The 24665-nt window shown below is 33.5% G+C and overlaps 2 protein-coding genes across 2 annotated transcripts; one reads left to right on the top strand and one right to left on the bottom strand.

Moving 5' to 3' along the window:
- Positions 1 to 753: 753 nt before the first annotated feature.
- Positions 754 to 10933, bottom strand: LOC113102521 (mesoderm induction early response protein 3-like; the record flags this gene model as incomplete). Its single annotated transcript, XM_026265812.1, has 13 exons — positions 10871 to 10933; positions 9833 to 9857; positions 9380 to 9525; positions 9101 to 9235; positions 6081 to 6201; positions 5910 to 5983; positions 3551 to 3620; positions 3160 to 3302; positions 2026 to 2107; positions 1854 to 1948; positions 1398 to 1525; positions 1117 to 1262; positions 754 to 797 (listed from the first exon to the last, which is right to left on the bottom strand). Coding segments are annotated over exons 1-13 (1218 nt in total), but the record flags the coding sequence as incomplete, so codon positions are not given.
- Positions 10934 to 11697: 764 nt separating this feature from the next.
- Positions 11698 to 24621, top strand: LOC113102524 (G protein-coupled receptor kinase 5). The gene is made up of 16 exons (XM_026265819.1): positions 11698 to 11947; positions 14001 to 14099; positions 15139 to 15251; positions 16937 to 17014; positions 17139 to 17236; positions 17319 to 17411; positions 18091 to 18154; positions 18253 to 18393; positions 19306 to 19496; positions 19586 to 19623; positions 20450 to 20539; positions 20726 to 20934; positions 21037 to 21177; positions 21960 to 22097; positions 22173 to 22349; positions 24277 to 24621. The coding sequence occupies exons 1-16, from the start codon at positions 11896 to 11898 to the stop codon at positions 24334 to 24336; spliced, it is 1782 nt and encodes a 593-aa protein (XP_026121604.1). The 5' UTR covers positions 11698 to 11895; the 3' UTR covers positions 24337 to 24621.
- Positions 24622 to 24665: the final 44 nt, after the last annotated feature.

Raw genomic sequence — 24665 nt, 5'->3', positions numbered from 1 at the left:
TATTTATTCAATAATAATAAATGGAAGGAAAAAAAAGATTTGCCCAACCACTGACATGACATAAATATCAGGAAATTTTGGCAGAAAGTCTAACTCAGCCAATGGCCGACAAATTAGTCTCACTTTATGTATTTTATTTACTGAACACTGATATTTTATATTGCTGTTGTAGTGTAAGCCACTAAAGGCAGTTCTTACAGTGACTTCCCTAAAGTTTAAAGTGTCTATTAACACTTCTTACACTAAAAATGACTAACACAATGGCTTATTGCTTTACACATTAATAGAAAGCTGTTATCAGAGCATTAAAACAAAAATGAGTCCCTGGAGCACAAAAGCAGTCTCAAGTCTCTGGGGTATATTTGTAGCAATAGCCAAAAATACATTGTATGGGTTAGGAGGATTATAGATTTTTCTTTAATGCCTAAAATCATTAGGATATTAAATAAAGATCATGTTCTATGAAGATTCAATTTCCTACCGTAAATATACCAAAACTTAATTTTTGATTAGTAATATGCATTGCTAAGAACTTTTTAATTTTCTTAATATTTAGTTTTTTTTTTTTTTTTGCATCCTCACAGATTCCAGGTTTTCAAATACCGTATTTTTCGGACTATAAGTCGCATCCGATTATAAGTCACATCAGTCAAAAAATACCTCATGATGAGGGAAAAAACATATATAAGTCGCATTTATTTAGAACCAAGAGAAAACATTACCGTCTCCAGCCACGAGAGGGCGCTCTGTCTTCAGTGTAGACTTCAGGAGAACTGAGCAGCATAGAGCTCTCGTGGCTGGAGACGGTAATGTTTTCTGTTAGTTCATTTCTCTTGGTTCATGTCAAATTAATTTTGATAAGTCGCACCTGACTATAAGTCGCAGGACCAGCCAAACTATGAAAAAAAAGTGCAACTTATAGCCAGGAAAATACGGTAGTTGTATCTCGGCCAAATGTTGTCCGATCCTAATAAACCATACATCAATGGAAAGATATTTATCAGCTTTCAGATGATGCATACATCTCAATTTAGAAAAATTGACCTTTAAGACTGGTTTTGTGCTCCAGGGTCACAAATGAGGTAAAAGCATGTCTGAAAAGGTTTAGTAATGTACCCGAGAGGTCACTGGCTGTGATGGAGTTGAGCAGGTTGAGCTGTTGCTCGGTTGGAGGCTCGATCCTGCCGCTGCCGCTGGAACACACAGACGCAGATCCATCCACCAAACCCTCGGCTTCATCCACCAACCGGTCCATAAGATCCCTGCAGAGGGCATGAGGAGAGGAAATCAGCCTTCAGAGCTCCAGAGAACTGGATTAGGCTCACTTATAAAACTCCTATCGCTCTGCATCAGGTTCACACTGAACATTTTAATATTACGTTCATTACGAAACTCACGTGACGCCAGGATAACTGCTGAACTTCTTCTTCCCGAACCGGTTTTGCTGGACGAAAAAGTCGAATCGCTCGGACTTCTTCCACATGTAGTAAAACGCAACACATTCTGCCACCGTTCGTGTGTTGACCTTAAAAAAAAAGACAAAAATAAAAGTTACATGCAACTTAATAATCATGCATTATTGGTGCAAAACGATGCAAAACAAATGTTTCTGCATGCATAAAAGAATTTAAATAAAATTCCAGCCTGACATTATTTTTTTTTAAACCAACCAAATCCAAATGAAAAACGATATTAAGAGCGATATTATGAAGATCCTTAAGTTTCACTCAGAAAAGCATGCATCCAATGTTAATGGAATTTCATGTTGTAATTAACAGGAGTGACATCTGATTTAAGCTAACACTGACTCAAAACTGCATTTAAATATCTAACATTAAAAGACACCGTCTTACTTTGTGCTTCTGAATGAGGTGGAAGTTTTTCTCGTACAACAGAAGACCCTGTTCAAAGTTTCGGCATTCTTCTTCAGACCACGGGAGCATCTCGTCTAAATAATAACATTTATATTAGTTTACTACTCAACACTTAGTACAATAACAAAACAACGGCGATATTTCCACTCACCTTTTGAGGATTTGTCTCTGCTGCGATATCGTTCAAGAGCTTCGTGGACGTTGTAGTTACACTTCAAAAGCTCATATAAGGCCTGGAGATGAATAACAGGTTAGTTAACCCTATAAAAGCTTACTTTAAATTTCCTAAGCCCTTGAAATCATCCACATGACCAGAACTGGGATTTTTGATCATTTACATCTCATCATACTTCAGGGTTTCTGCAGGAATCATCAAATCTAACTGAATGTTTTTTTTAAATGCCATGCATGACCCATTTATATCACACACACACTAGCGATCAAAGTTTCTTCCGCTCACCACGGCTGTAGTAATATTAATGTTGAGCGACATTATTTCATTTTAAAATATATTTTCTATTTGAATATTATACCAAATTTATTTCGGTGATGCACAGCTGTATTTTCAGCATCATTCCTCCAGTTTTCAGTGTCACATGATCTTCAGAAATCATTCTGATACCGATTTACTGTTCTGTGATTATTAATTATTGTTGATGCTAAATTATTTAATAATGGTTCTTATTATCATAACTTAGGGCTGGAGGATTTGTAAAAAAAAAAAAATTAATCTAGATTTTTCCAGAATGTTTTACCGATTCTAGATTTTTTTTTTTTTTACGATTTTTAACGTCAACTTGAAAATGTAACTACAATATCATTCAAGTAGATTTTTCTTTACTAACCGTTCTTTCACAGTTTCCTTTATTTCCAGTTAATCACATGAGGTCGGATCGTACTTCTCTCTTTACGGTTATCACCGGCATATTGTCAGAGTTGGCACATATTTTTCTGCCTCATATTTTTGTGGAAACCTATTTTTTTCAGGATTCACTGATGAATTTGCTTGCAGACGATCACTATGCAAAACCTTTGCTTGCTTGATGACAGAAAGCTGTATCTGTCTTTTATAAATCTGATAAAATGGAAGACTCTTATGATGTGATACTCAAGAGTAACATGAGATTGGTGTGTTCTGTCCCCTTTAAACAAAATCAGGCCATTATTCTCAGGCTTTACAGGGTTAAGAGTTACAACAGTGCTGAAGTGTCTAGAATCTATTTAGTGGACATAATTAACAGCCTCTCAAGTGTAACGAATGTGTTTGGTTTGTGTAAAACTTCACCTGCTCGTTGTCTTTGACCAGAGAACATTTGCCATCTCCATCCATCTTTCCGTCCACACGCAGAGCGTCCTGCAAGAAGCTTTTGACCTTTGACTCGGGCAACATTTCCGGCTGCCAAAGCAGCTGATCTTCCTCTGCGTACACTGAAAAACACAGAGAACATTTTCAAACATGCTGCATTAAAAGATGTTGAAGTGTTTTATTTGAGTGCCATCAGGTGTCAACCAATGATTGCGCACTAAATATTCTGTTTCACTAAGAAATGCACGCATGCAATATGTCAAAAGGCATTCAATGTTGTATTTTAAAACATGATGGGTTGCATAAATTAGGTGTCAGGTGACACCTAATTTATGCAAATATTCACTTACTTTAAATATGAAAGACTCACCTTTTTCCTGGTCATTATAACAGGTGAGCGCAGGAATCTCTGCCTGATATTCAGATCCCACCATGATCTCCTGTGAAAAATTAATAAAATATACACAGACCTTAAAACGTCATAAAAATTTGTCTGACACACATAAGTGATAAGGCCATCCTTAAAAATATTTTGGTTTGCATTAAAAAAAAAAAAAGGGTCGGTAGGTAGGTCTGTTTTTTTTTTGTTTTAATGTAAAAAAAAAGAAAAAAAATGAAATTTTGGTTATCACGGTATGAATTTCAACAAATTAGCATATCGTGACGTCACTGACTGGGTCTTCAACCCATGCCTTCGGGCGCATAATTGCAAACCTAATTTTGATGCAGGCTATATATTCCACAAACAAATGTAAATCTTTATCAAAAACATGTTTATTGCATGAATTTCAGGAGAGAAGAAAAAAAAATGAGGTACTGTTTTACTTGCATCCACCGCTACGTGTCAATGCAACCTACAAATGAGAGATCGTTTACTTTGCTTTCTTGGGCTGTCACTTTGGTGAAAAAAAATCCTGTTTGATTTGAGTAACAAGTGTTCATTGAATCGATTGTAAAATCACTTTTGCATGTCTAAATACGTTTTATATGGCAAATAACACCAAATATAGGTAAAACCACGGACAACAGGCAGGACGAATGTAAAGATTCAATATATTGGTAAAGACCAATATTTCTGATGTTTTATTGGCGTGAAGTTACGTGCACAATGACGAACAGGAGTGCAACATTCTTGAAAAACAATAAGCAGAGTGGACTGCCATAATGCAAAACATTTACTGCAGGCTTCAACATGGATGTGTTTACGATTAGAAATGTCAAAAAAAAAAATATAATAATAATAATAATGCGCATAAGTAGGTGATTCTAGCCCGAAACTGTATCTTTATGCATGAGGAAAAAAAAAAAAAAAAAAAAAAAAAAAAAATGGACGCGCTAAATTTGTTAAAACAATTCCTATTTTCGCTTTCGAAACTTGTGTTGGTTGGTCCAATCGATTCGTGCAATAGATTTTCGAACATAGTGACAGTCGACACAGTCACGGTTTTAGACTAGACGGGAGAAGGGCTGGGAAAAGATCTGGGCTCAGTTTTTCCAGAACTTCGTCCCGAGTTAAAGCGGTGTAGAGCTGTTTCAATGCATTTTTTAGATGTATTATGGTGCCCTTATCATAAAATTATTTATATATTATTTAATTGCTTTTGTATTAGTTGTTTGAAGAGTAAAAAAAATTGGTCAGTCTAAACGCAAATCTACAACCGGAAAGTCAGTCGGACTAAAAGCAAAAAAATTAGGGCTGTCAAATGATTAAAATTTTTAATCAAATGAATCAGAATTTAATCATGATTAATCACTATTTGCAATTACACCTGAATCCTAACCATTTTTTTTTTCTGAAATGCGTACCAAAAGATAAATAACAGGATACAGATACATAATTTTCATGTATTGATTCATCAATATGTGTTTTTTTTTTTTCTGAATTTCAAAAGTTTAACATTTACTTCGATCAAATTTACCTGAGCACTATATCAAACCATGACATTTAACTACAGATAGTGTAAGAGTTTTAGGTGAACCTGTGGTTAAATATAGCCACATATCTATGAAATTATGAATAGAGAAACTAGAAAGAATGAACTCAGAAACACAAACATGCGCCACCATCACATAAGCAGCACTCTGGGCACTCTTGTTTTTAGGAGGTGTTCATTTGCTCTGCCACAATACTTTAGGATCGATATTTTCACGTTCTGAAGGCTTCAAGTGCCAGTAAAACCAAGTAAAAATGCAAATGCTTTTCCAAACAGCTGTAATTTTCGCTGCATTGCATGTAGGCGTTCTGCGCATGCGCAGTGTGAAACACAGGACGCTATAACAGGAAGAAGCTCCAGTGTATCAACTACCAAAGTCTTCTCTGTTTATCGAGCTTGGCATGAATGTATTTGCGAGTAACTGGGGTAAAACCTTAAACTTCTTCGGTGTTTTCGTCGTGGCGCTCGCCGCTGTTTTTTTCTATCTTGAGAATTCAGAGATCGACGAGACTTTCCTAATCTAAATAATTTGTCACACTGCACATGCGTAAAATGCGTTAAAAATTTTGACGTAATTAACGACAAACAACTAATTAACGCCGTTAACGCGCTATTTTTGACAGCCCTAAAAAAAATATATACAATTTGAGTCGGTCCTAAAGTGGCAGGGTCGGTCAGGTTACGTCAAACAAGAACATTTTTAAGGATGCCCTAAGAAACAGCCCCTTTTGAACTCGAACTTCGAATATTACTGTGGAGAACAATGACAAAGTCAGTAAAAGTGATTTTCCTCACCTTGCGAGAGTCTTCAGGATTCAAACCTTCATCCTCTCCCTCAGATTCTTTGTCTCCATCATAAACCACATTTGCTAAAAAACAAACAACAAAAATGAGCTATAAAAAATAAAATCTAATGGAAACTGAAGCATAAAGTCAAATGTACAGAAACAATGTGTACGAGCTTACAGCGAAGAGTTCTGGGGAAGAAATCGTTGGTTTCGTGTGACGTCACCGACGGTGTGAGGTCATCGGCAGAAGATTGTGTTTCTTCGTCGTCTCCAGAGAGCAGATCTTTAGCGATTTCCTCCTGTTTTACGAGAAAAGAGGACATGCAACAAGGTCAACGAACATGAATGGAAACTCACGGCTCGGATCAGATCACCGTTTTTGAGTCACGGATCGGATCAGCAAAGGAAATAAAATCAATCAAACTTTGCTTTCCATTTATTATTTGAAGCCAAGTACTACTTCTATACCTTAACAAAAACTACGATCAAAAGACAAGGTAACAGCCAATGAAAAAATAGAGCAGATATATAAATCACAAGGATAGATAAATAAGGAGACCAAAAGAACAATTAAAATAAGGTCAGTAGCATTCAGATACAGAAATGTGTTGTTGTTTGTAATGACAGAAGCAGGTATTTATAGACTGCTGTACCTTTAAGACCTGATGCACAGATCTAATATAAATGATGCACATCTGAGTTCTTTCTCAGCTGTTTTTCTTCACTTAAGACATAACCGACTTCGCTTACCAGAATCATTGTCGAGACGGGTATTTTGTCAGTTTTATGTGCATGTGTCTGTGCAAACGCAAGGAAATGCGAAAGAGGATTCAGTTCGATGTTCGTGCGCCATCTGAAACGTGCCTCTCTGCGTGTTTGCTTGAGTATTGAAATCTCGTTCTCTTTCGCCTCTTCTTGAGCTGGAATGGTTTAAAATCACTTGAGTGCGAAACACATACAAATTATAAACTTTCACTCTATTATTGTTCATTTGTGAAATTAATCTGCAGATTAAATCAGTGCCGGACTGTGTGGCCGGGTCCGTACGGATCAATTACGATCCGTTCAATCCCCAATGAACAGCACAAAATGTATATATATACACACACAAACAAAACTTCTCAACAGTTTGGAATAATCATAGTTTTTAAATTGTTTTTGAAAGAATATACTGCTTTGCTGCTCCAGAAACATGTCTGATTATTATCCATGCTCAAAACAGTTGTGCTGCTCCATATTTTTGTGGAAGCTGTGATACATCACCATTCAAACGTTTGGGGTAAGTACCATTTTTTTTTATTAAACACTTTTATTGAGCAAGAATGCATTAAAATGTCAAAAGTGACCGTAAGGACATTCATAATGTTAATACAGATTTCTATTTTTCAAAAGCAGTCTTAAGTCTCTGGGGTATATTTGTAGCCAAAAGAGCAAAACATTTTTTGCACCCTCAGATTCTAGATTTTAAAATAGTTGCATCTCTGTCAAACATTGTTCGATCCTAATAAACCACACATCAATGGAAATATATTTGTTCATCTTTCAGATGATGTATACACCTCAATTTCTAAAAATTGTACATTTGGTCTGGTTTTGTGGTCCATGGTCAATAATGAAGCAGCACAATTGTTTTTACAATACATTCCGTAAGAAAACTTATTTTATATAAGTAATAATTTACAATATTACTCTTTTTAATGTGTTTTTGATCAAATAGGTGCATCTCAATAAATTAGAATGTCATGGAAAAAAAATTATTTCAGTAATTCAACTCAAATTGTGAAAAAAAGTAGTTTAAGTCTTTGGTTCATTTTAATTGTGATGATCTTGGCTCACATTTAACAAAGACCCACCAATTTACGATCTCAACAAATAAGAATACTTCATGAGACCAATAAAAAAAAAAAAAAATGTTTAGTGAATTTTTGTACTTCTGGAAAGCATGTTCATTTACTGTACATGTACTCAATCCTTGGTAGGGGCTCCTTTTGCTTTAATTATTGCCTCAATTCGGCGTGGCATGGAGGAGATCAGTTTGTGGCTCTGCTGAGGTGGTCTGGAAGCCCAGGTTTCTTTGACAGTGGTCTTCAGCTCATCTGCATTGTTTGGTCTCTTGTTTCTCATCTTCCTCTTGACAATAGCTCATAGATTCTCTCTGGGGTTCAGGTCTGGTGAGTTTACTGGCCAGTCAAGCACACAAACATCATGGTCATTTAGCCAACTTTGGTGCTTTTGGCAGTGTGGGCAGGTGCCAATAAAATAAAATCAGCATCTTCAAAAAGCTGGTCAGCAGAAGGAAGCATGAAGTGCTCCAAGATTTCTTGGTAAACAGTTGCAGTGACATTGGTTTTCAAAAAACACAATGGACCAACACCAGCAGATGACATTGCAGCCCAAATCATCACAGACTGTGGAAACTTAACACTGGGCTTCAAGCAACTTGGGCTATGAGCTTCTCCACCCTTCCTCTAGACTGGGCAACAGTTCAGTTCTTCTTCTCCTTAGCCCAGGTAAGACGCCTCTGACGTTGTCTGTGGTTCAGTAAATTCTTGACACGGCTCTTGATGCCTTGACCCCAGACTCAGTCCATTCCTTGTGAAGTTCACTAAAATTTTTGAATCCAGTTTGCTTGATATTATAAGGCTGCGATTCTCTCAGTTGGTTGTACATCTTTTTCTTCCACTCAACTTTCTGTTAACATGCTTGGATACAGCACTCTGTGAACAGCGAGCTTCCTTGTGAAGGGTGTCAATGATTGTCTTCTGGACAACTTTCAGATCAGCAGTCTTCCCCATGATTGTGTAGCCTAGTGAACCAAACTGAGAGATCGTTTTGAAGACTCAGGAAACCTTAACAGGTGTTTGAGTTGAGTAGCTGATTGGCATGTCATCATATTATTTTTTGTTGATAGTGAAATGGTGTGTTTTTGTTAAATGTGAGCCAAAATCATCACAATTAAAAGAACCAAAGACTTAAACTACTTCAGTCTGTGTGCACTGAATTTATTTAATACACGAGTTTCACAGTTTGAGTTGAATTACTGAAATGAACTTTTCCACAACATTCAACTTTATTGAGATGCACCTGTATATACAGCCTTTGTGACTTCTTTAAAAACACTTCAAAATTCTAAATTGTTTCCAAATTTGACTGGATAAAAACAAATCTTAAGATCCCGTAACTACTCCAGCGACTTACTTTATCTAACGTCATGTCGGGCAGCTCATCGGTCAGCTCTACAGACGAGCTGTCCACACTCGACCCTCCGGCAACACTGTCTCCGGCTTCATATCTGTACAACGCCAGCAGCTCTTCCAACGGCATGCTCCCCTCCTGTGACACACAACTTTAATTCAACACTTAATCACTGCAAACAATTCGGAAAACTACACGAGCAATATATGGGTGATTAAATCAGTGCTGGAAAATATTAAACGATATTAATAACAATATCAGCCTAGTTTTTTAAATAAAAACCTTCTCCAGATCAGCGATTTCTGAGCTCCCACTTGACTCGTCCTCCCTCATCTCCTCTTCCTCTAACGTACGTTCATCATCAAATTCATGCACCAACATCTCTGCCGTCGGGTCAAAATCGTGATCTTCCGATGATAGAGAGCCAACTAAAAAGATAAAATCAAAACAAAATTGTATATGTATATATGTATGTTTATTATATTCATATAAATATATATAAATATGAATATATATATGTAAATATGTAAATATGAAATATATATATATATATATATATATATATATCAATATAATGCACATTTACATATATTTATACACACAAATATTTGTTTTTGATAATTTCATTATTTGTATTATACACACACACACACACATATATATATACACACAAATGTGTAAGTCTCAAACCAATGAACATTTGTCATTATCAAATATATAAAGAGAAATATTTACCTGGGCTTGTACTTCCCAAGGAAGCCTGAAATTACAAAGGAAAAAAAAAATACATGTTAAGTTTTGGGAATCTACAAATTTATTAAACAGTACTGGTTCATTCCCTTAACCAAAACCTTACAATAGTAACCATCATTTCCACAGCTCCTACTGTTACTATTGCAAACTCAACAGTAATTATGGAATATATTTCAAAAGTTTTCAAAGTCTTTGTAATTTTCTTAACATTTCTGATTTGATGAGTGACAGCTGATAATATAACCGGAGTTTTTAGCTTACTTTTAAAAGTACTGTTGCCATAGTATAATAATAATAATAATAATATGCTTCCCCAGATGACAGACCAATGAAGATAAAATTAATAAAATTAATTAAAACTAACAAAACTGTCACCGAATATAAAAATGTTAATTAAAAAAAAGAGATTCATAAAAAAATAAGTGACTCTGAGTAACGTTTATAACGTATATAAATGATACATAGAATATACAGCGGTGGCAGTTTTCAGAGGGTCACTAACAAGCCAAATCAATTTGTATTATTTATTCAGAGGTTCAAACAATATACAGCCATGTGGTATTAGAAAATAATACATACATTTAATTTTAAAATAGGACAAAAAATAAAAAATAAACGGTTTGACGTCGTCACAGCATCAATCCGCTACTGCAGCAACGAAAAACAAAATCACCCTGACCACTTTTAGTCGATAAAAGTGGAATAACCGATAAGTTAAAATATGAGAAAAGCGTGAAAGAAAATATTTTAGCTGTTTTATGACTAAATTTAACCAACGCGCGCGCTCGACGCTCGCAGATCTTACGCAAAACACGGACGCTCGATGCTAAAAGAGGCCCCATCGACGCTTCAAACACTTGTTTTGACTGTAAAAACCGCTCATATCTCCACAAAACTGGCCTTTATTTAACGATAAGACATCATTACACGTAATCAGATACAGAAATCCCAAACTAATGTACTGTGGAAAGAGAAATGAACGACCAAAATATGACGCCTTCCTCCTATTTTCCAACTTACCTCCGCCATCTTGGTACCTTTCGACTACTGGCTTTACGACGGAGCCCGGATTGACATCGATAACCAATTGTGGGAGAGTATTTCAACAGGTTCGCTCTGATTGGCTGATGCGTTTGGAACGTACGGCGAGCGGAGCACGGGATTGGCTGCTGAGGGCGAACTGTATTCCAATAGGTTTTATTACCTGAGAATTAATTAGGATGTATTAAAAATACACATAACGTATTATTCTTTTGAAAACATTCCGGGTTAACTGTGATAAATAACTTTTATTTAAAAAAGACATAGATTATGCAAATTATCAATCATCTTCAGTAAGCGCAATCATTTTAGGCTACCTGAATAAAAAAAAAAAAGATCAATATTGTCTACTTTCAACAAAAAAATCTTTAGGAAAATGAGATTGTTTGAAAACATGTTTTCTTTCCATTTTTATTTATAATTCTCCTTAATATTTCTAGCTGTTTCATATTAAATAGAGCAGGAGGTGGCGCCAGTTACTTAATTCACAATTCTATACACAATTCTAAACTTCAAACCACACGGGTGAAGTGAAATAAGAAAAAAAAAAAATAGTGAATAATATATTTATTTATATATTTATTTTTCATGCCACAAACATACAGTTTATTAGACTGTATTTAAACAGACCTTTTAAACACAAACATATGATTTAATGCCAGATCTCTTCCTGCAGTTAAAAAAACACAAAAACAAAATCCCTGAAATGGTAACGTCATTTTTTCTGTCTGAGTCTTCACCTGTTGGCTCACCTGTACAGGTGTAACGAGATTGGGTGCCACTGTAGATGAATGCAGAACAAGAAAGTTGAGTTCTCATTCGTCACTGAAGGCTTCAGTCTGACAGCATGTTCATTATTAAAGCACACGGAGGATGTTAACTTATATTTATAATTGAGTGCATGAATTAATGCCTCATAAATATGCAATAATTCAGTGTTATATAAAAAAAATCAGTGGTAAATGTAGAATTCCCGACTTTGTTGACTTTTACCAGCTGTAGAAATGGAGATTGAATCAATGGTAGCAAACTGTGCACTCATAAAAGCACGAGAAGGTAAGATAGTTATTTGCCTGTTTTATCTTTCATTGCATTTGATTAAGAGATGTATTTTTAAGAACAATGTATATTAAACTAGTATAGTGTTTTCGTATTTTCAAGAAAATAACATTTCAGTCTTCGAAGTGTCATGTTTAATGCAATGTGTTACTTGCTGTTTCTTTGTAACTGTGAAATTTACTAACAATTTCTAAATGAAAATTGTTTCTACGTCAGATTTGTTTGTGTACACTCAAAACATTGTAATTGCTATCACATTTCACAATGAATTACAAATTAACAGCAAGCAACACATTGAAATTAACCTTAAAAATTGAAACAAAGTAGAAAAAAAGTAGTATTTAAGAAGAAAATAAAAGAAATTGTATTTTCTTGTAAAACACACTACAATAATTTTGGTTTTATGTAGAACTTTGAAAAAAAAAACATTTTTTACAGTGAAGGGATTTTTTAAATGTATTTTTCTTTACAATAGTTCAAACAATTTTAAACAATATTTTGCTGATAATTTTATAATTATTGGCCTTTTATGATCAATTATGGAATATAAGTGCTTTTTAAAAAATGTTTCACGCTGCAGTTCATTTAACATGAAAAGAGTGATAAAAATAAATATATTCACTCAGAAATTACTAATAAATTTTGAATTATGACATTTTGAAGCAGAATGACTGAAACAGTATTTTCTTATAAAATATACACTAATAATCTTACTTTAAAAAAAATGAGGAAATGTGAAAAATATTCAAACTTTAAGATATACTTTTCCTTTTATACATTCGTAGAAACTTTAATTTAAAATCTTCACATTTGATCACATTTAATCCTTAATATCTCATTCGGACACACTGAGAAAAACTCAAAAGTGCTGATGTTTTTGAGCAAAAGAAACAGCACATTCAACATATTTTCGTTCATCCTGCACCTACAACCTGAAATATTCTGACCTCAAACACAATGCCTTTGACGTCATTCGGGCCTTGCATCACAAACCGGTCTGACTTCTTTCACTGCCAGCAATGCAACCAATCTGAGCCCTAGAAAAAGATTCAGCTCATGTCTCCAACCTTGTTTCCCAACTTTGCAACTAGAGAAACTTTTCCAGCACTAACCGCTCGAGTGAACAGGTGTAAGTCGTTCGATAAACACTTTCTTCTCATAATAAAGCTGCTGTTTTTGTGTGGTGAAGAGCATTGTCTGGGTGAAGGTGTGTCCTCTCATATCTGATGTCTACAGCTCCTACAGCTTCATTTTCACTGCTATTTTTAGCACAGTCTCATATAGTAGAGGATGCCATGGATTCTTTTCAGTATTGCTGTCAACAAACCGTCAGACAAAACACACACACACACACACGTTCCCAAAACAACATTTCTATGAGTGCAACGCATATCTAACTTTTTCCAAACACCAAAATTCACCTTCTGAAGAATAATAAATAAACACAAATATTATTATTCATATATCTAAAATATTTTTAGGGAAGTGTGGTTGTAGTATTGCTGAAAAAATTCAAAGGGCAAAGTTACGGATGACTAAAGTACCCTAAATGAGATTATTAATTAATTAATTAATATTTACTCCATAATAGCATTTAAAGTACATATTGTTTCGTTTAATGATTATTTGATTTCAAATAAATTTTTTTAAAATACACAGACACATAGATATGTTTACATCATAGTAGTATTTATTGCACATTTTTATATTTTATTTTATTTAAGTTAATGTTTATTTATTTACTAATTAATTATAATCATCCTAGCAATGAAAAGCTAATTTTGGATGTCTAAAGTAATCTAAATGAGATTAAATACGTAAATAAACTTACTGTAATGTACTTATTTAATTTGCAATATTTGATGGTTATGTTATCCAGTTGTCTTTTTTAAAAGGTCTAATATTTTCTGAATGCCATATAATGGACATGTAATGGATTTGATGGTTCATCAGGTTCTTTAAAGCACTGGAATCAAAGGTTCTCTGCAGGTTCTCATGTTACTTGATTATTAAGCTCTTATTTTGTCTCTTTGTTTCTTCTGTTGTGCAGTAGGTAACCGTGGGAACCGTAAAGGAAGGAGTCGAAAATGGAAGGAAATTCTGCGTTTCCCGCACATAAGCGAGTGCACAGAGCTGGAGAAAAGCATTGGTGAGGAGTTGTTGGGGTTTGGTTTTTAAGGTGTTTTAACCAATTAAGACCAGAAAAAATAAAAAAATAAAAAAAAAATAAAAAAGTTTTTTCCTTATCTTTACATTGTTTAAAGCATTAAAAATAATGTTACAAAAAATCATATTTCAATCCTCAATTTGTTAAAAAAATAAAAATAAAAAGACATGAATGAACATGCATAGGAAAAAACAGTTGATTTTTTTAAAATCATCAATGCATTTTTAGTTTTAAACATTTTCTTTTTTACCAAACTTTGTATAAAGATGATTCTCGACTGTGTTATAACAGAATGATTTAATATACAATTTTTCTTTATGCAAACTGTGTGTAAAAAGACCATAAACTGGTTTCTCATTATATACAATGAGTCTATAAACTAAATCTTATTTGCATATTAATGTGTTTTCGGGGTAAAGAAGTGTAATAACGAGAGTAATAGTTGACAAGATTTGCATAATAATATATAATATTTAATAGAATACTGAAATATAATTTATTTCCCTATTCATTTTTTATGTCTCCCTAAACGCGTAATAAACATGCTTTTAGTCCCGGTGTCCACATATGAAATCAATGTCATGTTTCATAACATAAAGTCATATTTTGATTTGAAACCCCATAACATTTTCATTTCAAAACTTAGACAAAATACAAAATATTACAATATTTCCATAAGAGTGTCACTAAATTAATTTCAGACATTTTTGAAGAGGAAGTGGTAATGGTGAAACATCCAAACATTTAGTGAATGTGCTCTGATAGACTTAAAACAGTGGCATGTACAGTCTCAGAGACATTCACTAAACTATGATGTAATGCAAGAGGTTGATTTCTTTGCTGTGGAGTTTATATCCAGTGACACAGATCCTGTGATGCACACGGACACCATAATATGGGAAAACATCAAATGATCAATCCTTCAAGTGAATAAAGATAATGTCCTGATTGTTGTTTTTAAGCTGTGATAAGATACTTGCATTTGATTGCATGAATGCACTGTATTATTTTCTGTCCTCAGAGCGAGATTATCACAGTCTGTGTGTCAAGCAGCCCATCGGAGAACAACTCTTCCGACTTTTCTGTGCAACTAAATCTGATCTGCAGAACTGCATCGATCTGTTGGATGAAACGGTATGATCTTCTCTCTAGCACTGGGTTTGTGAGTCAAAACGTATGATTATTTAAATCAAGCGCAGAATTAAAATAAACAAAAGAAATAGACTTGAAACAGTGGTATATGTTCCATCAAATCACTACATACAGCAGCACTTTGTTCATTTGCACACATGCAGCTTATAATCAAGTGTTTTCAGAGCGGCTCGTGATGCTCATGAACTGTATCTCTGCAAGCGCTCTGAGTTAAAAGTGCATCTGGAAATGCAAACATATGCACATTCATGTCATTTCTAACATTTTTGTGGAAACAGTTCTCCAGTATTTCACCAAAACAGACGCTTGAGGGTTTGAATGTTTCAAAGTGATGAATATACTGCACATATCTGTATGACAGCTGAGTGTTAGTTGGTTATTGCAAAAAGTGAACTTTGTGTTAGAACCCTTAATTTCTACCCCTATTTCTATTAGAAGAACAGTCTTTTGTTTTTTGTGTCTGAATAAAATTCATATAAAATGAAATGTGTTGTTGCAGTTCAAGTTCAATTGCAATATATGGCAAAATAATATATATATATATATATATAGTACAGACCAAAAGTTTGGAAACATTACTATTTTTAATGTTTTTGAAAGAAGTTTCTTCTGCTCATCAAGCCTGCATTTATTTGATCAAAAATACAGAAAAAAACAGTAATATTGTGAAATATTATTACAACTTAAAATAATAGTTTTCTATTTGAATATACTTTAAAAAAATAATTTATTCCTGTGATGCAGCGCTGAATTTTCAGCATCATTACTCCAGCCTTCAGTGTCACATGTAACATCAGTCGATCACATGATCATTTAGAAATCATTTTAATATTCTGATTTATTATGAGTGTTGGAAACAGTTCTGCTGTCTCATATATTTGATCAATAAAAGGTTAAAAAGAACTGCATTTATTCAAAATAAAAATAAAAATCTAATAATATATTTTCTTTACTATCACTTTTTATCAATTTAACACATCCTTGCTGAATAAAAGTATTGATTTTATTTAAAAAAAAGAAAGACAAGAAAAAATTACTGACCAGTAGTGTATATTGTTATTACAAAATATTTATATTTTAAAAACATAGCTTATTTTTTTTACTTTTTATTCATCAAAGTATCCTAAAAAAGTATCACATGTTCTGAAAAAATATTAAGCAGCAAAACTGTTTCCAACTTTGATAATGAATCATCATATTAGAATGATTTCTAAAGGATCATGTGATAATGATCCTAAAAATTCAGCTTTGCATCACAGAAATAAATGATCATTTAAAATATAATACATTTAAAAACAATTCTTTTAAATTGTAAAAATATTTCACAATATTACAATATTTTTTCTGTATTTTTGATCAAATAAATACAGGCTTGATGAGCAGTCTGTACTGTATATATATACAACTTGCATGTCATGTGAAAAAGCATTCTTAAATTATATAAATAGTATATAAGTTAATATAAAGTGAAGTAAATGCTTTATATACAAGTAGTTTGTCTGACAAAAAAAAAAAAATTATTTGTGCAATTTACTTGCAATCCCTTAATGAAAAGAAATCACATGCATCAAATTGTTTTCAATGTACATGAAAATCTACATCTGACCTGATACTGAATTGTCTGTTTCACTCAGTTTGTTATTGAATAAATGTTTTTCCTCTTCCAGGCAGAATATGAGGTCCTGCCGGATGACAAGAGAAAGATCTTCGGCAAGCAGCTCATCAACAAATATCTTACCTCACAGGTTTTTAAACATTCGCTTATTCCCTATTCTGACGAACAAAATGTAATTTTTACATTTGGAAAATGTCACTAACTTGTGCAAACGACAAAAAGGCAAGTGTTTTCACGCTCATGTATGTGTTCAGTCCTCTACGGTGCAAGTGATTGTCGACAGTGAACTTGAGAAGTGCATCTGTGACCTGGAGCTCAACGCTTCTGAAGATATATTCGGCAGCTGCCAAGAGTCAGTTCCACAAGTTTGGTCATCAATGCATCTGTACATGCGTGTCTGTGAGCATCGATGTGACATTGATTTGGTCTTTTAGGACACTTCATGAGTATCTAAGTGGAGCTCCGTTTGCAGAGTATCAGAAAAGCATGTATTTTGACCGGTTTCTGCAGTGGAAGATGGTGGAGAGGTTAGTGTGAATCGTTTTAAAGGGATCGTGCACCCCAAAAATGAACATTTGCTAAATGTTTGCTCTCTCTCAAGTCATCCAAGATAAGTGTGAGTTTGTTTCTGCATCAGATTTGGAGAAATGTAGCATTGCATCACTTGCTCACCAATGGATGTGAATGGGTGCCGTCAGAATGAGAGTCCAAACAGCTGATAAAAACACCAAAATATTCCACAAGTAATCCACAGCACTTCAGTTGCACCATCAATTAACGATTGACTTTTTCACTGAATGGAAGCATTATTGTGGATTATAGAGTCATATTTTGGCCAAAAGTAATAGTTTTAAGTTAAAACATCTTAATAATGGGTTTGTTTCATACAAACAAACAGCTGTCAGCTTCTCCAGACATTAACTGATGGACTGGAGTGCTGTGAATTATGTTTTTATCAGCTGTTTGGACTCGCATTCTGACGGCACCCATTCACATCCATTGGTGAGCAAGTGATGCAATGCTACATTTCTCCAAATCTGATGAAAAAACAAACTCATCTACATCTTGGATGACCTGAGACAGAGTAAACATTTAGCAAAAGTGCACTTCTCATTATTAACTATTCTTTATTAAAGCATCACAATCAATGCTGATTAATTACGGAAATGTTTTGAACAGACTAAGACTTCTCTTTCATCCCTGCAGACGCCCGATCACCCGAGACCTATTTCGAGAGTACCGTGTTTTGGGGAAGGGTGGGTTTGGAGAGGTGAGACCAAATCTAGTAGCCATTCTTGTGAAGATGATAATCAAATATAGGAATTAAGAGGAAAGTGTGAGAAGATAATGCAACGATTCTGGTTCCAGGTGTGTGCGTGTCAGTCGCGAGCTTCAGGGAAAATGTATGCATGTAAGACACTGGAGAAGAAGCGCATTAAGAAGCAGAGAGGGGAAGCTATGGCCCTCAACGAGAAACAGATTCTAGAACGAGTCAACAGCAGATTTGTGGTGAGATTTATGATTATTATCAGTAACCATGTTTGATGTTCAAGTTTGTGACGTAAATGTTCATGCTTAAATGACTGGTTCTGCTTCGTTGATCTAGAAAAAAAAAAACATCAAAAGATTCCAGATTTCACTCCAAGATCAAAGACAGACAGATTTTACAAATATATTTTTCATATTTATTTCATACTTTACTTGTACTGTATACAATTATATATATATTTTTTAAAACAACTACTTAGGAATGTGAATATATAGCTATTTTATATATAGATTTTATATGTATAATTATATATGTTTATATCATAGTAATATCTATTTAATGAATGCATTTTACATATAGTAATTAAGTAATTTTACAATACAATAAATACATATAAAAGCTTATTGTAAAATAGGTGTAATTTATTTACATTCTTAAGTTATCTATTTATATAATTTGTATAGTAACTACAGTATATATATATATATATATATATATATATATATATATATATATATATATATATATATATATATATAAACAGTCATTAATTATGAATGCTTTATATGAGTGTGTGTATATATATATAGATAATGAAATATAAACACACACATATATTGTATTTAAAAAAATATTAATTATATAGTAGCAATTAAGAATAAATACTATTTGTGTGTATGTGCAGTATGTTTATATTTCATATTATATATATATATATATATATATATATATATATATATATATATATATATATATATATATATATATATATATATATATATATATATATACATATATGTATATATATACATAGTAGTAAAAATCTTTTTTTTTTTTTTTGCTAAATATTTTAGTTCTCTTTTTTGACTTTATACTGAAATTATTTCAGTTTTTGTGACTTTGCTGTGTGTGTGTTTATCTGAATGTGTCAGGTCAGTTTAGCATACGCTTACGAGACGAAAGAGGCTCTTTGCCTGGTGCTGACGCTGATGAACGGAGGAGACCTGAGGTTTCACATCTATAACATGGGCACCGAGGGCCTCAGCAAAGAAAGAGTAGAGTTTTACGCTGCTGAGATCCTGTGCGGCTTGAGCCATCTTCATAAAGAGTCCATCGTTTACAGGTAGGTCATAAAACTGAGATCTGTCATGTGACTCTAAGTGAAAGATAAAGCATGGCTCATAATTGCATGTTCTGCTTCGTTTCTATCAGGGATTTAAAGCCAGAAAACATTCTGCTGGATGATAATGGTATGTGAACGTCCCCATAAATACAAAAAGGTGTTAACTGCCCATACAGGCTTTGTAACATTCCCTTCAGGAACTACAATTTGCCTAAACTTTCTATTTTTGGCATCAACAAGGAAACATTTCTCCAAAATCACTTTCATAATCTTAAATGAGGAAATGAAAACACTTCAGGGCATGTCAGTTTGAACCTTTTATTGTGTTTGACATCATTGTTGCATTGTGTGTTTCTATGTATCTATCTATCTATTTATATGCAATCATGAGTCTAAATCTCACAATTCTAAACTGCAAGAAAAAAATAGAATTTTGAGATATAAATTCAGAATTGCAAGATAAAAAAGACACAATTACACTGTTTATTTATTTATTTTTTTCATGGCGGAAACAAATTTCAATAAGTGTGTCTGAAATATCCAAATATATTTAAAGGCCAGTGTATGTAAGGTTCAAGTTTCTGAAATTTTTCTTAAATAAGCAGATGGTTTGCACACACTCAGAAAAAAATAAAAAATAGAAATAATGTCAATTTGGCAGTACCTTAAGAAAAGTACAAAAAACATACATTATTTACCCCTAAGTTGCATATAAGTACCTTAATTGTGCATTTTGGTTCCTTAAGTGTATATCTTATTACCTAAATTGTGCATATTAATAGCTTTTGAAAAGGTCTTGCCCCAGTAAACATTTCGATATCTTCTGAGAGCTTACAAAGAGCTGTTATCAGGAATTTAGGTATTTAAGTTAAATATTCCTTAGTAAGGAAGTCTGGATCAGTGAAATAGATTAAAATACAGAAATTGTGCTCTTTTATTATGTTTTCTGACAGGTCACATTCGGATCTCTGATTTAGGACTGGCCATAATCTTGAAAGAAGAAAAGCTTGTGAAGGGCAGAGTGGGAACAGTGGGTTACATGGGTATGAAAATCATCTAATCGTATTAGACATTAATATATCTATACAGTAAGCTAATGATAACGATGTGTTAATGTCTAAGTACCATCAAAATAATAAACCACAAAAAAAATCTTAATTGTGCTATAATAATAAAATTTTCTTTATGCAAAATAAATATCATTTTTTTCATATTTGTCACATCTTTAGCACCGGAGGTGATCTCGAACACATATTATAGTGTGAGTGCGGACTGCTGGGGACTCGGGTGTCTGATCTATGAGATGACGGCTGGAAATCCTCCTTTCCGCAACCACAAAGAACAACTGCCCAGACAGGAGATTGACAGACGGGTTCTGGAGACGATCGAGCATTATGGGAACAAGTTCGACGAGGACACCAGATCCATCTGCAAAAGCGTGAGGCTGCATGTTATGCACTGTTGAATCCGTTTCATCCTCTGATATGATCTGATCATATATATATGATTATAAATATTTCTAATTGCTTTATTTATTTAGCTCCTAGCTAAAAACCCAAAGGAGAGATTGGGCTGCAAATGTGGGCGAGGGTCAGAGGTCATCAAAGGTCACGCGTTCTTTAAGGACATCAACTTTACGAGACTTGAGGCAGGAATGATGCCGCCACCATTTGTTCCCGATGTAAGGGACATTTCTGATTAGTATCAATGTTGAATACACTTCATATCTTTTGGAAACCGAGAAATTTATTTTTTCAGGATTCTTTGATGAATAAAATGTTCAAAAGAACAGCATTTACTTGAAATATATATGTATGTTCAAAAGAAATCTAAATTATATATATATATATATATATATATATATATATATATATATATATATATATATATATATATATATATATATATATATATATATATATTTATTATTATTATTATTTATTTTATTTATTTTTTATTTTTTTTAAACCAAAAATATTACTAACTCTAAACTTTTCATACACAGGATAAAACTTTTTTGTTTATTATTATTATTATTATTATTTTTTTTTTTTCATTTTTTCACCCACCTTGTTACTTTTGGTAGCCTACAAAAATTCATTGTAAATTTCTCATTATGTTATATTATAGGATTCAATCTTTTTATCAACTTATTTTCTCTCAGTTACCACAGGTTTTGTATTTCTTTTTTGTTGAACTTACGCATTCCCGTTTTTAAGCAAACCTTGCAAAAACATCACAAAATAATAAACTTTTACTCAAAAACCGAGATTAAGCTCTGATCACTGAGGCCTAAAATCAATCAGTTGGAAACCAAAATTAACATTAATATAATATGCCCAGATGTTTTTATTCTGCAAAAAGGCAGAATGGTATCCTATGGGAGGATTTTCTCTTTTTCTTCCTGACATTACTGCTGGAATTCACCTAAAAACAATCGTGTGATGTTATTCTCTCCACCAGCCGAGAGCCGTTTACTGCGCAGACGTCCTGGACATCGATCAGTTCTCTCCAGTTAAAGGAGTGAGCCTCGATCAGGTCGATGAAAGTTTCTACAGCAAGTTTAACACGGGAAGCGTGCCTGTGCCGTGGCAGAATGAGGTAAGGAAGAAACATCAGAACATCAGGACAATCCATGTTCAGTTATTCATATATGCTTTTATAAAATTCCTTTAGATGATTGAGACTGAGTGTTTCAAGGACCTGAATGTGTTTGGACCACGTGGAACGAGAACACCAGATCTGGACCGCAGCATTGTGATCCCACAGACCAGCTCCGAGACTCAAGTCATGAAACGGAGTCCTTCTGAACACGGGCGACACCGGCTGCTGAACCGAATCTTCAAGAGACGCGTAAGGAGCCGCTTCAAACGACAACACTGCAGATATTACACACAAACTAGATCTGTTTACATGCACACATATAGTTGGTTAGCAATCAGATTGAAAAGACTTTATGTAAACTCCTCAACAGGTCCGACTGAGCTTGATCCGAACTAGATTTTCATCCAAAATATGAAAGGGAAAAGGTTATGGAAACCCGTTTCCCAAAAAAAAAAAAAAAAAATTATTTGTGACTTTTTCAAATTCTGAATTTGTTTCTCATAACGCCAAGATTTAAACTCGAAACTGTGAGAAAAAGGTCAGAATTGTTAGATATAAACTCAAAAAAGGGTGATTAACGATAATTTTTACTATACAGAATATTCAAAGTTGTTTACAAATTTAAAAACACAGTTCTGACTTTTTTTTTTCTTTCAATTTCGAGTTTATATCTTGCAATTCTCGGAATTCGGAAAAAAAAAAGTTCTGTAAAAGAGTTGCAAGTCAGAATGAAGATATATGAACTCGCAATTGCAAATAAAAAGTCAGAATTGTCAGATAAAAAGTTGAGATTACCTTTTCATTAATTCTTAAATATAATTCTGAGTTTACAATTTCATTGCAAAAGTCGCAAATACCAAAAAAGAATTATATATGAAAAAATATAAATATATATATGCAACAGCGCTTTGATTAATAGAAAATTCTAGGTCATTTTCAACTTAAATATCACTTCTATTTTATATTTAAATAACTCCCACATGTTGCAAAATTCCTGTAACCTTTGCCCGTATATTTAGAACTCATAGGTCTTAAAAATGAATGTCATGCCAGATATGTTGAAGCTATGCTTTGATGTATTATGTGACGAGTTTTTTCCAAATTAAAGAATCTCATCCATTCACTTCTACTCAAACAGAACAGCCTCTCGTCTCTCTGTAGGGCATCACACATGTTTGAGCTTGTAGGCTCCATTAAAAGAATAGTTCACCCAGAAATGAAATTCTGTCATTATTTACTCCTCCGAAAATCAAACAAGAACAATGCAGAAAAAACATAGGCTTTATGTTTGAGTTACTTCACAATAATCCTATTGAAATTGACCCCTAGTTTGTGCAGTACATTTATTTAAATTTGAATGTTAAAAGTTCATATTGCTCATGTTCTATACTGTATTGTTAATATAAATCATACACCCTCCAAATAAAAAGATTGTATTTTATGAATGCAACAGCCTATTACTGGCAGTCCCTTATGACAATGAACCATGGTAAGGTGAACATAGTTTAATTACAGTATTTGTAGATTTCCTTAGTTACCACTAAAGTAAACATATTTAACTGTGTGTAAACAAAACATAACCTAATAAGTTGCAATTAAGGCATATTGAATGTTAAAATGCATTTTAAATGTAAAGTTAAGTATGTTTTATTTCCCTTTGTACTCATAATAATTAAATACATTTCATAATTAAAACTTCAGTTTAGAAGTATCGATATCGATATCGACTATACTAGCCATTAAAAGTATCGGTATCGTATTGATATCAGTATCGTTATCGACCATTTGCCATTAAAAGTATCTGTATTGTATCGGTATCAATATTGACGATACTGACCATTAAAAGTATCGGTATCGTATCGGTATCGATGATACTGATCATTAAAAGTATCGGCATCGTATCAAAAAAAAACTGTGGTATCACCCATCCCTAATAAAATGTCTGTGTGGTTGAGATCAGTTTGATTCGCAAAAGAATCTTGAGAACCGCATCGAGCCATTCATCTAAAAGATCAGATTCAAAAGGAACAGTTTATTTACGAATCGAATCTCGCTACTTATGTCACAAACGTGCCAAGGGATGTCATTTTCAGTTATTAACATGGAATATTAATGTCATTTACAGATAAAATTGAGTAGATAATAAAAAATGTACTTTGTATCTCTGTTGTTGTAGCCCAGGGAACAGTCAGCTGAACCCATTTGTCGCTCCTCATCCAGCCAGGGCTCTGTGTGACTTCTGCAGAAGAGGACTGAACAAAACACTCCTCTTTTTATCCTCAGAATTTCTGATTCTTGGGAAAAAAAGACTCTACCGCTTCCTCACTGGAAAGCTTATTTAAAGAGCCACTGTTTTAACGTTATTGAAAACAAAAACAAAAATTATCCCACATTTATCATACCACAAATCCTATACAGTTTAAGTGGTTTGGGTATTTTTTTTTTATGCTTTCATATAACAGAAAATGGATTTATGATGTTTTATATGCTCAATTTGTAAATAAAAGACAAAAGCATTGCACAAATTGTCTGTTTTCATGCTGTCATTTTATAAAACCAGATTTA

The sequence above is a fragment of the Carassius auratus genome, unplaced genomic scaffold (genome assembly GCF_003368295.1).
Source record: "Carassius auratus strain Wakin unplaced genomic scaffold, ASM336829v1 scaf_tig00217731, whole genome shotgun sequence".
In the NCBI taxonomy this organism is placed as follows: Eukaryota; Metazoa; Chordata; class Actinopteri; order Cypriniformes; family Cyprinidae; genus Carassius; species Carassius auratus.
The sequence above is the reverse complement of the archived record's forward strand: the minus strand, read 5'-3'. Positions and strand labels throughout refer to the sequence as shown.